This window comes from Oreochromis aureus, linkage group 2, assembly GCF_013358895.1.
Source record: "Oreochromis aureus strain Israel breed Guangdong linkage group 2, ZZ_aureus, whole genome shotgun sequence".
Lineage (NCBI taxonomy): Eukaryota > Metazoa > Chordata > Actinopteri > Cichliformes > Cichlidae > Oreochromis > Oreochromis aureus.
In genome coordinates, this window is record NC_052943.1 from 29,455,704 (window position 1) to 29,472,067 (window position 16,364).

A 16,364-nucleotide genomic window follows, 5' to 3' on the forward strand; every position below is an offset into this window, starting at 1 on the left:
GGCATGAAACTGTAGAGGTGGCTAATGTGTATATACATGTAAATGTGTTGTCTCTTTAAATGTGTAACCGTGATTATTTTCATGTTGGATTGAAATAAAATATCTCCCTCTGCTGGTACTGCAGCTTACTGCAACTTCTGCAGCTCACGCTTAGCCTGGGTGGGAAATGGACACTGTGGACCAGCGTGTCTATTACACGCTTTGCCATGATACTGGATTGGGAGTGAAGCTATGGAACAGACTTTGTGAGAAACTAGAGCGATCACTCTAGTTTTGCAATATACAGGGAACAAGGGGGGCTTTGACTGGGTGTTCTCACCCAGTATTTATCCTCTGTGTGATGTAGAAATCTCAATAATATATGATAAACTTGTCATTTTCCTTTTTTGTTATTGTATTATTTTAACATATTCAAAATAAAACCAAATGATATCATAACACAAGGTATGCAGAAGAGCATCTTTAAACAAACAGCACATCAAACCTGGAAGCAGATGGGCTACAGCAGCATTAGATCACACTGGGTGCCATTCCTGTTAGCTAAGAACAGGAAACCAACCGATGGTGCAATTCATGCCAACTCGTGCCATGAACTCATTAGAAATGAACAACAGAAAATTGGAAAAATTGTGCGACGAGTCCTTTCAAAAGAGGCAAACATTCAGCTGGCACCCCATTCAAACTGGAATTTTTAAAAAAGTTACACTTTCTCAGAATTTTATGTGTTTCTTCATATTGTCTTTAATAAATATTATGTTTAAATAGTTTGCAGATTGATTTCTGTGTTCATTTACATTTTATACAAGTACTTTTTGAAAACACATCTACAAGTATACTGTTAAAAAAATATGAAAATATTAACATTTTTACAACATGGCAACAACATAATGAAAACACGTTTACAGCCTGGTTACAACAACTGTTTTGCTAATTTCCTCCTTTAATAAATGTATAAGAGGGTATCCAGTGCAGCCAGCAGTCAGTTTGTGCATGACAGATAAAAAGTGCTTATAGACATAGATTAAAGCACTGCATGAATATTTGTGAGTGAATGTGGCTAATAGTGAAACTCACTTTAAATGCTTAGTTAGCGTAGCTGTGTGTGATCCTGACCAGTGTGACACAGTCAACAGTCTGAGTTTATTTAACAAAAGTGAATTATTTCTGCAAAGAACACAAACGTACCGAGGAAGCCAGTGATAAGTAAGACCAAGACCAGAGTCCAAACCCAGGATACAGAGGTTCATCAACATCAAACGTGGTGTTGAAGGTGTGGAGGTGGATCAGCTCGTCAGAGGAGACTCTGTAAAAAGACAGAATGCCAGCGGGACAGTCCACATACACTGCTACTCTGCCAGAGACAGAGGAAGAAGAGGAACAGGAAGGGATGGATGTTCCTTTTGTATCATGCCAGATAGAGTAACCACCATCGGTGAACAGACTCCAGGACTGAGGATTCCCTCCAAACCAACTGTCATTTCTTTCTCCTCTCCTGCTGATTCTCTTGTAACTCACTGATATATGCACACCTCCACTCCACTCAACCTCCCAGTAACAGCGGCCAGTCAGACCATCTCTGCACAGCAGCTGATGATTCTGGTCAAATCTGTCTGGATGATCAGGATATGACTGATTTTCTTTCACGTATGTCACGTTCCTGTTGTTGTCAGACAGTCTGAGGTTTCTGTTTACTGTATCTGTGTTGACTGTGAGCTCACAGAAATCTAATGAAGACAAAAGGACATAATCTGCTCATTATTAACATTTTCATGACAACTAACATTGGAGATCATCTTCATCCACAGTAAGTTTTGGTCATTTTAATTTTTCCTGACTCATTTTAAAACATACTTACACTTCCTCAGACCTTGTCTGAGCCACTGGACACCAGCAGGCTCCAACCTGAAAGGAGGAAGACTGTCAGGACCAACACAGTCTTTTCACAATGCACATTCATCCACACACTTCACTTATTTACTGCCAGTGTTGGAGTAATAACTGTGTTCTTCACGAATGCATTTTACATCAGTATGGAACACTTGTAAACAAGCTGAATACACAGGATCAAAGTATATTTGATCTGTTCTGCTTTGAGTTATCATTCATTTATTTTTACTGTTATCATCACTTTACTATTTCATGAAGTACATGGAATGTCGCTCTACAAATAAAGTTCAGATGACTTGAAAACTTCAAATCCACAAATTTGTACACACTAAATCTGTTGCCTTGTTTCTTCTAATAAAGTAATGAAGCATTCATAAAGTAACTATCCAGTTAATCTACTTATAGCTCTACCTATTTAGCTTTTTTCTCCTCTTTGTCATTATCTTTGAGTGCAATACATTTTTCCATACCTGAGACTCTGTAGTCTCCAACGGGGATCTTCAAGCCCAGAAGATAGCAGCCTTTTTCCTGAGTCTCCTGGGTGATTGTAGCTCAGGTCCAGCTCTCTCAGATGAGAGGGGTTAGAAGTCAGGGCTGAGGCTAGAGAAGCACAGCCTTCCTCTGTAATCAAACAGCCTGATATCCTGAGAACACACAAAGAAATTAAGCATTTTATCCCCTTTTTTCTGTAATGCAATGACCATTACTGTTAAATTACCATTGCTATTTTCATCTGCAAGTATTCATATTTGGCAGTATGGATCTGTTCTGCCAAGTGGCATGGAGAGTGCAGCAACTGCAGGCAGGTTAAAGCTGCCTATATTATATGTCATAAATGAGTTTTGCCAACTCGATGTGTAGAAGAGAATAACCTGACCACCAGGTGATGTGGGCTAGTATTAAGACAAGCTGACCAACACTATAAAATTTCAGTTTTTACATAAATACAATATTTTAATTTATTTTAATGAAAAAGATCCATTGCTCTCAGAGAAATAGATTCATATCTAAACAATAATAAAAGCCACTGTATAGAAAGGTGCCAAGATGTGTTTTAGACTGGACTAGACTGTTGAGATGTTGAAATCAACAAAGGTACCTGAAAAATGGTACCATAGGAACAAACAGAATAGATGTGCAACTGGTGTGACACACAAAAAGATTATACTGAATTTAAAGATGACCATTTGATTAGATTAGAGAAACCTGACCTGAGAGTTTCCAGTCTACAGTGTGGATTCTTCAGTCCTATGACCAGCAATTTTACTCCTGAATCTTGCAGGTTGTTATTATTCACATCCAGCTCTCTGAGACTAGACGATTGCAAGCTGAGAACTGAGGACAGGGCTGCACAGCTTGTTTCAGAGAGGTTACAGACACTCAGTCTAAAGAGACAATAAGAGAAAGAACATTTTAAGTGAAACAAGTTATCAAGATCTTATCACATTTTTGGGGTGTTTACTTGTAATAATAAATAGCCCAATTAAATACCTTCAGTATAGTCAATACTAGTCAGTACAGACATATATTCAATTCAATTCAATTCAATTTTATTTATATAGCGCCAAATCACAACAAAAGTCGCCTCAAGGCGACTATATAGACTAGTGCTGTCAGCGTTAATCTCATTAAAATGACGTTAATGCCATAACCACAAAATAAGGCAAATCTCCGTTAGCGAGCTAGCGCACATTGCCCTGTTCATGGGGCTGCACGGCGCTAATGCATTAACGAGCTAACCACGCTAACACGTTGACACCGTGCAGCCCCACGCATGGGGCAATCCACCCTAACTCACTAACCGAGATTTGCCGCGTTAATGCGGTTATGGCATTAACGTCATTTTAACGAGATTAACGCTGACAGCACTAATATAGACAGTACAGTCTGACATTATACAGTCATCTGGTGTTTAGCATGACTGTGATTAAATAGTTCTGTTAATTAAATTGACTTTATTGGTGATACTGGAGATAGTATTGAAACAACTTATTTTCCCCTAACTGTTTCCCCTAGAGCAGCACTGTACTGCAATCTGACCTCAGAGTTTCTAGCATGCAGGAAGGACCCTGCAAGCTACAAGACAGTAGTTCCACTCCTGAATCCTGCAGGTTGTTGTTACTCAGGTCCAACTCTCTCAGGCTGCAGGTTTGGGAGCTGAGAACTGAGGCCAGGGAGCCAACATTTTGTTCTGTTATGAAACAGCCATTCAGCCTGAAGAAAATGATGAATAGCAATATTTGTGTTAAAGTGACATGTCAGCAGTTTTTGAATAAGATGTAGTCTTATCTACTCGTCTAATCTATCTAAAAGTGGCACTAACTCTTACATATCCCACATTACTATTGTTTGAAGAATAGAAAACACGAAATTCATGAAAGTATAAAATTATCAATGAGAGACCATAACTGCATGTGAGATAATATATGAAAAAAAGGTAGGTATTCCCCCAGCGTGTCCTTGGTCTCCCCAGGGGCCTCCCTCTCGTGTGACATGCCTGGAACACCTCATGCAGAAGGTGCCCAGGAGGAATCTTAATTAGATGACCAAAGCACCGCAACTGTCTCTTTTCAACGTGGAGGAGTAGTGGCTCTACTCTGAAACCCTCTTGACTGAACTCCTCACCCTATCACTAAGGAAGAGGCCAGCCACCTTTAGATGAAGCTAATTTCTGCTGCTTGTATCTGATATCATTCTTTCTGTCAATAAACAGAGCTTGTGGTGAAAGGTGAGTATAGGGATAAACCGTTAAATTGACAGCTTTGCTGTTGTGATCAGCTCTGTCTTTGCCACGACAAACTGGTACAGCATCCCCATCACTCTCCGACACTGCCTTGATACCTCAGTCAATCTCTCACTCCCCTCTCCCTTCAGTCCCCTCTCTCCTCAAGGATCTCAAGCAGAGGAGTTTAAGACCCTGAAATACTTAAACTCCTCTGCTTTGGGGCAGCAACCCATCTCTGACCTGGAGTGAGCACTCCACCCTTTTTTGGCTGAGGACCATGGCCTCAGATTTGGAAGTGCTAATTCCTATTCCCGCTGTTTCACATTCGGCTGCAAATCACACCAGTGAGAGCTGGAGACCACCACCTGATGAGGCCAACAACAACAAGGAAACATCCTCTCCTAAAAGCAGAGATGAGATTCTGAGGCCACCAAAGTGGAAGCCTTCTGTCACTTGGCTACAACTAGAAATTCTGTCCATAAAAATTATGAATGTATTCAGTGACAAAGAGCTGAGTCAGATACCCACTGAGAATAAGTTCGACTTACTGCCAAAAGATCAGACCAAGCTCCAAGTTTTTGCTTCAGCTACCGCCTATTCCACATTCTGCTTGGACTGCCAGTACCTATCAGCTGCTTCCAAAGTCCCACAGACTAAAAAGGAAGGAGCTGGAGGGAGAGCATTTGGTGGTCGGGCCTTAGCCCATGGGGCCTGGCCGGGTGCAGCCCAAAGAAGCGATATGGGCTTCCTGTCCTGTAAGCCCACCACCCACAGGAAGTGCCAAAGAGGTCAGGTGAAATGGGTGTTGGGCGGTAGAACTTTTCAGTCAAGCATCTAAATCATTCAGTTCAAGTGTTTCAATCATTTCCATAGCCACAGGTGTATAAAATTAAGCATCTAAGCATGTAGACTGGTACAACAAACATTTGTCCAATCCAGATGCAAAATTTCCTCACTACTAAAAATTCCACAGTCAACTGCAAAACGGGATTTGCTTTCTTTTAAGTAAGGCAGAACTATATCCATCTGACCTGAGATTGTCCAGTATACACTGTGGACTCCCAAGTCCAGCAGATAATAGCTTCAATCCTGAATCCTGAAGGTTGTTGTTACTCAGGTCAAGTTCTCTCAGTCTAGAGGACTCAGAAGTAAAAACTGAAGACAAGGCCTCAAAACTTCTCTTTGCAAGAGTGCAGAAAGTCAATCTAGGAAAAAAGAAAGGAAAGACATTTACTTAGCCTTATTTTCTGTTTCACAGAGAAGACTCTATTCACTAATTTCAAATATCTATGCACTTTGTTTTCAATACATGTGTACCTGTCTGTGTACTTACACGGCTTTTCTTGAGGCTTTGACCACAGGCAACAGCCTTAGAAGAGCCTCCTCTGAAGCAGAGTATTTCTTCAGGTCAAACACATCCAGATCATTTTCTGATGACAGTAAGATGAAGGCCAGAGCTGACCACTGAGCTGGAGACAGTTTATCTATAGGGAGACTTCCTGATCTCAGAGACTGTTGGATCTCCTCCACTAGAGAACGATCGTTCAGTTCATTGAGACAGTGGAAGAGATTGATGTTTTTCTCTGCAGACAGATTCTCACCAATTTTCTTCTTAATGTGCTGGATTGTTTCCTGATTGCTTTCAAAATGTCTTTGTGTGTCTGTCAGCAAGCTTTGAAGGAGACCCTGATTGGTCTGAGTTGAAAGACCCAGTAGGAATCGGAGGAGCAAGTCCAGGTGTCCATTTGGACTTTCCAAGGCCTTGTCAATAGCACTCTGGTGGAGATATTTTAAATAATTTCTTTCTTTAAACAGTTTAGACAATAAACGCATTTTTAGCTGATCTTCCAGCAGATTAATACCAGAGTTGATGAAGGTCAGATGGACATGAAGAGCAGCCAGAAACTCCTGAACACTCAGATGGATGAAGCAGAACACCCTGTCCTGGTACAGTCCGCTCTCCTCTTTAAAGATCTGTGTGAACACTCCTGAGTACACCGAGGCTGCTCTGATATCGATGCCACACTCCGTCAGGTCTGATTCATAAAAGATCAGGTTTCCTTTCTGTAACTGGTCAAAAGCCAGTTTTCCCAGAGATTCAATCATCTTCTTGCGCTCTGAATTCCAGTGTGGATCTGTTTCAGCATCACCATGATACTTGATCTTCCTTACTTTAGACTGAACCACCAGGAAATGGATGTAGATCTCAGTCAGAGTCTTTGGTAGCTCTGCTCCCTCTCTAGTCTTCCGTACATCATCCAGAACTGTAGCAGTGATCCAACAGAAGACTGGGATGTGGCACATGATGTGTAGGCTCCGTGATGACTTGATGTGGGAAACAATGCTTGTGGCCTGGTCTTCATTTTTGAATCTCTTCCTGAAGTACTCCTCTTTCTGTTCATCGGTGAACCCTCTGACTTCTGTCACCATGTCAACAAACTCAGGAGGAATCTGACTGGCTGCTGCAGGCCGTGTGGTTATCCAGAGGTGAGCATAGGGAAGCAGATTACCCCTGATGAGGTTTATTAGCAACACATCCACTGAGGCGAATTGTGTAGCGTCAGTCAGGATCTCAGTGTTGTGAAAGTCCAGAGAAAATCGACACTCGTCCAGACCGTCAAAGATGAACATGACCCGAAACTCATCAAAGCTGCAGATTCCTGCTTTTTTTATGTCAGTAAAGAAGTGATGAACAAGTTCCACCAAGCTGAAGTTTTTCTCTTTCAGCACATTCAGCTCTCTGAAAGTAAATGGAAATGTGAACTGGATGTCCTGGTTGCTTATGTTTTCAGCCCAGTCCAGAGTGAACTTCTGAGTTAAGACTGTTTTCCCAATGCCGGCCACTCCCTTTGTGAGCACTGTTCTGATCACTTCCTTTTTTCCAGGTAAACCTTTAAAAATGTCCTCTCGTTTGATTGTTGTTTCTGGCCTGTCTACTTTCCTGGATGATGTTTCAAGCTGTCTGACTTCATGTTCATTATTGACCTCTGTAGTATCCCCATCTGTGATGTTGAGTTCAGTGTAGATCTGATTCAGATGGGTAGGGTTTCTTGCTTTAGAAATGCCCTCAAGCACACACTGAAATTTCATCTTCAGACTGTATTTAAATTTATGCTGACAAACTGCAGCATGGCATTCTGAAAGAACACACACAAACCAGGATTTTTAAAAGTACAAAGGTACATCAAACCTACCACCAATTATGCATTCTCCTAAAGCATGAGTATTTGAATCTATCAGTGGATCAGCCATTTAGTCTTCATTCAGTGGGGTAAATCTTTGGAAGGTTGTCTTACTGTTCTGTAGACAGTCAGCCAGCTTCCCCCGGTTCATTTTTCTTAGGAAGTGCAGCACGATCTTCAGAAATGACTCTTTCTGCTGTTTATCGTCACACCCCAAAAACCTGTCATCCTCAAACTCATTGCCTTCTGAGTTATCTGGACTCACACTCTTCTGCAGGCTTTTCAATTCATTTTTCACAAAAGAGATAATATTGTCCTCCAGTTGCTGTAATAGAACGCAAGTGAAGAATACAATTAGACTAATGAAGCCACACATCAGTTCTATGGTGGTTAGACTGGCAAACCACAGGTTTGCAAAATATATATATATATATATATATATATATATATATATATATATATATATATATATATATATATATATATATATATACATAGTATGTCTGTGAACTGACCATATTTAAAATATTAGTTTTAACATGGACAAACCCTAAATATGGAGTCCAGGTCAAACTGATGACTTTGATCCTCTGAGTTCTCCCAGTCCTCAATCCTGTGGATGAACCATAAAATAATTAGCTTATATTATCTCTCATTAAATAGCATAAATAGCAATAAATGCTTAAAAAAAAGTAAACCTTTATCCTTGTTCTGATAACGGTTTACTTTTCCAGGTCACACATCTACAGAGTCCAGGTTCTACAAAGATGTGCCTGCCAACATTATTTAGCACTATAACTTATTAGAGTCGCCCTAAACTCAGAACATCCATGCCCCTTTCAGGGTAAAAACAAGGTGCTATAGCAACTTTCAAAGAAGCACAATGAACTGTTTAAGAACTTCACTACAAAACACAATTGCTACAGTTAATCATGTTTTCTGTGCAGCAGGGAAACAAAAGGACAAGCATTACAAATGATATATTTTTTAAAAGATTTACGATGCTGCTACAACATGTAGATGTCTACCTGCAAAGATCTGCATAGCATCAAATCAATGAATCCGGACCAAGCTTGACATTATGCTGTCCCACCTAATCCTTGAACCACTAGAAATGCCTAATGATTTTAACACATGTTAATTTGTTATCCTCCTCTATAGGTGCAATAACTGCTCCTGGTTCTACACAGTTTGTCTATCCTTGTACTGTAAGCAGGGAGAAATAGCAAATGATGACCAAACCAGTTTAATTGGTGGAAAGATTAAGACAATGTCCTTATATCATCATCTCCCTGAGACATTATGACTCCAAAAAGTTTGAGTTTTAAACTGTGAGGGAAGAAGTATAGATCAAGGAGGCTCATGAGAGAGAAATTAGATTTAAAAAAGTTTGTATCTTTCACTAAAACGTACACTGTGCATGAAGCTGTCTGACAGCAGGAAATATGGATTCCTAATATCAGTGTGTGTGTCTGTTAGTTGTGTACATTAGCAAAGCTCTCCTGCCCTGTCACCAGATGTAAGAACCATAACACCACAATTCAAAGACATTTTACTGACAGCTTACTTCAGCTCATCAGGATCTTGCTTTTTAAACCTATAAATCATGCTTTTTGACTTGTTGCTGTTGAAGGAGACACAGCTGGGTGAAAATCCAGAAGATTGTAGTCTGTGATCAATCCTGAAATGAAAAAGCAATGATAAATGTTAATAAATGACATTCTGTAAATATTTTTTTTACATAAAAAAACTATTGTGTCTAAAATTCCTCTCCAAATTTACCTTCCATCAGCACATTTTTTTAAATGAGACTCCATTGGCTGGTCAGTTTTCATGGACACAGAATTTAGTTTATTTCCAGTTTCAGGTCCAGCAGGTCCATTAGAGTGTGGCATGTGCTGCTGCTGCTGCTGCTCGGGCTTCAATACAAAGGACACACAGAGCAGTGATTGTGAATGATAATCAGGTGCTGAGCTCTGATACAGAGAAGAGTCGTGGATAGTTAGAGACTGTCATTTCACCTCGAGCTTTGTTTTTTGGTCTACATAGACTAGTTTTAGAGGGATGGACTTCCTCCTCTCTGTCCTCACACCAAGTCATACCCAAGCCTAGACCTTCAGACAAACATCAAGCTGGGGGGAGAGTCACATTATACCTCTGACTTGATTAAAGCTATCAAGCACTGCAGCAGCTTATTGACCTCAGCACTGAGAACATGCAGGTGAAAGTTTTCACAGCAGAGTAAAGAAACTGTAAGCACTTTGAGGTGCAGTGTCACAGAGAAGTCAAAGAGTACAAATCCCCCCAAAGGGGAAGGGCTATACTAAAACTTTTTTTTATTACAACACAATAGAATAGAATAGAATAGAATAGAATAGAATAGAATAGAATAGCCCTTTATTGTCATTGTACATATACAACAAAATTGTGGATGCTCCATACAAACTGTGACAGAACGAAATATAAATAGTAAGACAGGAGGAATAAATAACATTAGAGAACAGGTTGCAAAGTGCTTGGATTCAGTGCAAAGAAAAGACTTCTATCATCGCAATATAATTTAAAATGATATCCTAAAACTGTGGATGCTCGGCTACTGACAAACAGTGTCAGCTTAGGGAAGGAAAGGCAGTTGCAGTTTGTGTTTGGTCTTCTTTCATATGTATTAGTAAGAGGTTTTCTTTAAGTGGACAAAATAGGGTGATGAGAATAATTAAAAGAATGATAAAATTGTGATTTATTTATATTTGTGTTGGGCAATTTACTCTAAATATACATAACTCTAAAACTTTGGCTTTGTCTTGTTACTATTCACTGAATCCTCATCCTGTTTAGAGCTGTGTCCCATTTATTCTGGTCCTCTGAGTTATAGGTAGGGGAAGATTAGTTGCCGGTTACAAAACACATACAGTAAACTGAAACTGACAAGCAGCCAAATTAGTTTTCACAGTGATACAATGGGTTTGCAGTATTTCTGTTTTTTAGACACATTTCTACACAGACAGCAATAAAGTCTCTGTAGCTCTGTAACGTCTCAAATACCTTCATGTGTCTTGTACAGATCTGTTACATAACATAATGAAACGTCTGTCAATGGAGCTGATAATGTGATTCAGATCTTTTATTATTAAACTTTTTCTTGAGTGACTCAAATATTATGTTACACCTGCAACAATAACACATTCACCCTGAGTTGTTTTCCTGAGAACATAATCAAACTGCTAATGTTTAACAGTAGGCTAATACCATTGCAACCGATCAGTGATCTACTCACTGGACTTTCAGCCACAAAATCCATCAGTGTGCAGTTCTCTGGTGTCCTGAGCACTTCTGTATACAACAGCTGTCTTGCTCTGTAAACCTTTATAGGATAAAGTGAAGGAACACTGCTTCCTCTCTACATGCTTGCATGTTTCTCCATACCTTCGTTACATCACTGTGACCGGTTTGACAGGTTAGACTGTCTGAGCTGTGTTCAAAGAATCAGATATTATAATGAGAAATGACTTGTGCTTCTCAGAAACACTTATTAGTAAATATTATATCTCTACTTGGCTTTTCAATTCAATTCAATTCAATTTTATTTATATAGCGCCAAATCACAACAAGAGTCGCCTCAAGGCGCTTTATATTGTACAGTAGATAGCACAATAATAAATACAGAGAAAACCCAACAATCATATGACCCCTATGAGCAAGCACTTTGGCGACAGTGGGAAGGAAAACTCCCTTTAACAGGAAGAAACCTCCGGCAGAACCAGGCTCAGGGAGGGCGGGGCCATCTGCTGAGACCGGTTGGGGTGAGAGAAGAAAAACAGGATAAAGACATGCTGTGGAAGAGAGACAGAGATTAATAACAGATATGATTCGATGCAGAGAGGTCTATTAACACATAGTGAGTGAGAAAGGTGACTGGAAGGAAAAACTCAATGCATCATGGGAATCCCCGCAGCTCACGTCTATTGCAGCATAACTAAGGGAGGATTCAGGGTCACCTGGTCCAGCCCTAACTATATGCTTTAGCAAAAAGGAAAGTTTTAAGCCTAATCTTGAAAGTAGAGATAGTGTCTGTCTCCCGAATCCAAACTGGAAGCTGGTTCCACAGAAGAGGGGCCTGAAAACTGAAGGCTCTCCCTCCCATTCTACTTTTAAATACTCTAGGAACAACAAGTAGGCCTGCAGAGCGAGAGCGAAGTGCTCTAATGGGGTGATATGGTACTACAAGGTCATTAAGATAAGATGGGGCCTGATTATTTAAGACCTTGTATGTGAGGAGCAGGATTTTGAATTCAATTCTGGATTTAACAGGAAGCCAATGAAGGGAAGCCAAAACAGGAGAAATATGTCTCTCTTCCTAGTCCCTGTCAGGACTCTTGCTGCAGCATTTTGGATCAGCTGAAGGCTTTTCAGTGAGTTTTAGGACATCCTGATAATAAAGAATTACAGTAGTCCAGCCTGGAAGTAATAAATGCATGAACTAGTTTTTCAGCATCACTCTGAGACAGGATATTTCTAATTTTAGAGATGTTGCGCAAATGGAAGAAAGCAGTCTTACATATTTGTTTAATATGTGCGTTGAAGGACATGTCCTGGTCAAAAATTACTCCAAGGTTCCTCACAGCATTACTGGAGGCCAAGGTAATGCCATCCAGAGTAAGAATCTGCTTAGATACCATATTTCTAAGATTTTCAGGGCCGAGTACAATAACCTCAGTTTTATCTGAATTAAGAAGCAGAAAGTTAGCGGCCATCCAGGTCTTTATGTCTTTAAGACATTCCTGCAGTTTAACTAATTGGTGTGTGTTACCTGCTTCATGGATAGATAGAGCTGCGTGTCATCTGCATAGCAGTGAAAATTTATGCTATGTCTTCTAATGATGCTGCCTAAGGGAAGCATGTATAATGTAAATAGAATTGGTCCTAGCACTGAACCCTGTGGAACACCATAATTGACCTTAGTGGGTGAAGAGGACTCTCCATTTACTTGAACAAATTGGAGTCTATTAGATAGATATGATACAAACCACTGCAGTGCAGTACCTGTAATACCTACAGCATGTTCTAATCGCTCTAATAGGATATTATGGTCAACAGTATCGAACGCAGCACTGAGGTCTAGCAGGACAAGCACAGAATATTTTGAATATTTGCTCTTATATTTGTCCTTTATACATGAAAAAATCTGTGAAATACTTGTGCAGTAGTAGGACTGCGGGGATAAATGTTGCTATCAGTGCAGTGTTCCAGAACACAGGCAGTTACTAAAGCAGAGCTGGACAGAGCTGTAGAAGGTCCTTAACCCAGTAGCGGTTTTAGATACGGGCGACACGGGCGGTTGCCCGGGGCGGCATCGTGGTGGGGGGCGACATCACGGGCATCGGCAAAAAAAAAAAAAAAAAAAAAAAAAAAATTGCTCGTACTCATGCTGCGCGACGTCATGCCAGCGCATATTGGGAATGGCATAGGCACCGATCGGTTTTCTATCGCCCATTTGCGGAGAGTAAGGGCGCCCTCCGTTTGCGAGGTGCGCCTGCTGCTTGCGGCACAGGGAGGAGAGGGCGGGGCGGCGGGGGATTCTCTGGCTGGCTGGAGCAGCATCTAATAACCAACTCGCAAAATAAAACAAAATAAAAACAAACCAATAAACACGAAAACAGCAGACATTATGATACAGACTTATAATTTGCACCGATATTTTTCCTCGGTGCGCCTGCTCGCTGCTGAATTCAAAGTAAACTTTATTGTCATCTCCGCTATACAGTCCAGTATATAGAGAGAGACGACGAGGCTCCATTTGCAGCAGTGCAAGTAAACAAACAATAAATATAAGAATAGTAAGAAAATAAATATACACTTTAGAACTCGGGGTAAAGGGATCACTAACAATTTAAAATTTATATTTTATATTTTGATGATTTAATGTCTTACACACAACCCGTGGAAAGGGGAGGGGGAGCCCTGCTGCTTCCAAATAGAACACATTTTATTCATAATGTTGTAAATCCAAGCCCATTATGTATTCATGATTTGAATCCTGGGTTCAAAGCCATCAGGTCCTCAGTTTAGAAAAAAAGAGAAAAGAGGAGGAGGAGAAACGAGCAAAAGATACAGGTAAGCAGATGTGTCATTGGATAATGCCAGGTCATGTATCCTGAAACAATCAGGATCATACTTTATTAATCCCTGAGGAAGTTATGTGGGTTACAGTTGCTCATTATATCACAACGGAGTGCGATATAATGAGCAGTGTGTATTATTGTAGGGTGTACCTTACAATATAAAGCGCCTTGAGGCGACTGTTGTTGTGATTTGACGCTTTATAAATAAAATTGAATTGAATTGAGTGGTAGTCTTGATGCATTCTCAATCATCCAGGAAAGTAAATCTCCAAAAGTTGAATCTGTTCATCTGGATGTAGCGTTTTGAGGGAGAAACGTTTCGTCACTCATCCAAGTGACTTCTTCAGTCTCAGCTGACTGCAGGTTTCCCCAAATCTTATAAACAGTACATTTGCATAATGACTGAAACCAGCCCACTGGAGGAACAATGGGCTGTGAGGTCAGTTCCTTAATCATAATTATGCGAATTGAGTGGTAGATACAAAGCCCTATATTGTACCATAATTTGTTTTATATAATTGCGTTAATGAGTCTTGAGTTTAATGTTTTTAACAGGCAAAAAATACTTCAATAAGTTAATGTTAAATTTTTTTCTTTTTTCTTTTTTTGCTGATCCGAAAATTGATCCGATCCGTGACTTAAAACCGTGGTCCGATCCGAACTGTGAGATTTTTGATCCGTTGCACCACTAATATTCATATAAGCTTTGAGACAAGACTGAGGATTAAGATGAAGCAGTGTGCAATGTTGGTGATGACAGAAATGTAATGAATTCATAGGTAACTGTCACCTGAACACATTATAACCAAGTGATGGGGCTAGACAGCATGGCTACTTTAATGATTTCCGCTACGACAAGACAATAACTACAAGCTCTAACTTGACTGCTGTGAAATCCCCTAAAAGGTTCATGAAAAAGAAACTATGCAGGAAGGTGGATCCCTGGATCAGTATCAGTCTGCAAGAAATCACACCACAGCTCATTTCAACATGAATGTCCCTTAAACTACAGCCTGGAGAAAGTCCCGCTGCATTTCCCTGATCGGATCTTATCTATTTTAGTTAATACAACACAGTTACACAGCTCACTGCTGAAACCAGTTCAGTTCAGATGAAGGTAAACCCAGTTTAATGAAGATGCCATAAAAATACTAGTAACTGGAATTTTGATATTGAAAATGAAAATTATCTTAACATTTTCTCCACCTTTGTGTACAGTGTACAGTTTTAAAGTATTCAGTAACTACAGTTAAATTTAAATGAAACAGATTGTTATTATTATCATTAATTATATTATTATTATCATTATCATTATTATTATTATTATTATTGTTGGTCAGGGAAAGTATGAGTGGACTACTAATCTACATGGAAACAATACATGTCCATCCATGGCACAGTTTTTGCTGCCATGCCAGTTTTTACCACAGAGCTAAAAGAGCTAAAGTCACTATTTCAACCATGCTTGCTGCGGGGGGCAAAATGTACAAACAACAGAAAGTTTCATCCTCTGAAGCGCAGTTTAAAGCCGAGTTTAACAGCACGCTGCAGCCACGGTCACTATCACAAACTCACTATACACCAGCCTAAGAACACAACAAAGCACAGAGCGGGACACTGACACACAAAACAACGACGTGATCATTTAATGCGAGCCCATAAGAATATAGTTGATGGTGATGATGACGACGGTGATAACCTGACGGAGATATAAAATAAACACATATACACCGATAGCTGCATATACATATGTGCTCTAAAATTTAATAAACACATCAAGTCCGAAATGGAGTAGAAAGAAGTACGAACATACTTATAATCCATAGCCTATACTCGACACTAGTTAAGCATCAAGCAAAAGCATCAGGAAACGTCAAACAGTGAAAGTAAACATGACCAATAATGATACAAACAGGCTGAGCGTGTGCCTGTTTTTGATGCGTGCTTCTGATGGTGCCCTCAGCTTATTCCTGCTTTTACGGCATAAAACGATCTGTTACTCGAGGGTCAGTCCGCCCCTGCATGGGTAAAGAATCTAAGATGAGCTTCTTGTAATCAGTCTTCAGGAAGTTTAAACATGGCAGAAAGATACGTCATCATCATATTATTAACAGCGTTTCTCTTTTGCCAAGTCTTCATCAATTATTCTTCACAAATTTCTTTGATCAAAGAAAAAGCCATCGCGAGAGGACACGTGAAGTCATTTTTGGACGAATTCCAGCCCGTAGCTGATGTGTCGAATAAACAGAAGTTCTGACTCCGTTACTTGAACATAACTTGATGATAAGTAACTTGAACACAAGTTACTAGTGTAAGTAACCGAACCACTGCTGTTGTCAACGAGCAAAGCATTCAAATCTGCACCCATTACCTTCAAATTGAGGTTTCTCACGGAGAACATCATCTGCTCCGCTGTCATTCTCACAATGCAACTGAAACTCACATACAGTA

At 40.0% G+C, this 16,364-nt stretch overlaps 1 protein-coding gene across 1 annotated transcript; it reads right to left on the minus strand.

Moving 5' to 3' along the window:
- Window positions 1-16,364, minus strand: LOC116329689 (NLR family CARD domain-containing protein 3-like). The gene is made up of 12 exons (XM_031751757.2): window positions 16,285-16,364; window positions 9,577-9,713; window positions 9,362-9,475; window positions 8,344-8,407; window positions 7,909-8,119; window positions 5,946-7,749; window positions 5,644-5,817; window positions 3,928-4,101; window positions 3,099-3,272; window positions 2,358-2,531; window positions 1,856-1,902; window positions 1-1,724 (listed from the first exon to the last, which is right to left on the minus strand). The coding sequence occupies exons 1-12, from the start codon at window positions 16,330-16,332 to the stop codon at window positions 1,159-1,161; spliced, it is 3,687 nt and encodes a 1,228-aa protein (XP_031607617.1). The 5' UTR covers window positions 16,333-16,364; the 3' UTR covers window positions 1-1,158.

Excerpts from the sequence above, each read along its gene's own strand:
- LOC116329689 (XM_031751757.2), bottom strand. The coding sequence starts at position 16,332 with ATGACAGCGGAGCAGATGATGTTCTCCGTGAGAAACCTCAATTTGAAG. Across the intron at positions 5,818-5,945 it reads AAAGCCTCAAGAAAAGCCGT|ATTGACTTTCTGCACTCTTG; the intron begins GTAAGTACACAG and ends CTTTTTTCCTAG. Across the intron at positions 2,532-3,098 it reads TGTAGACTGGAAACTCTCAG|GATATCAGGCTGTTTGATTA; the intron begins GTCAGGTTTCTC and ends GTGTGTTCTCAG.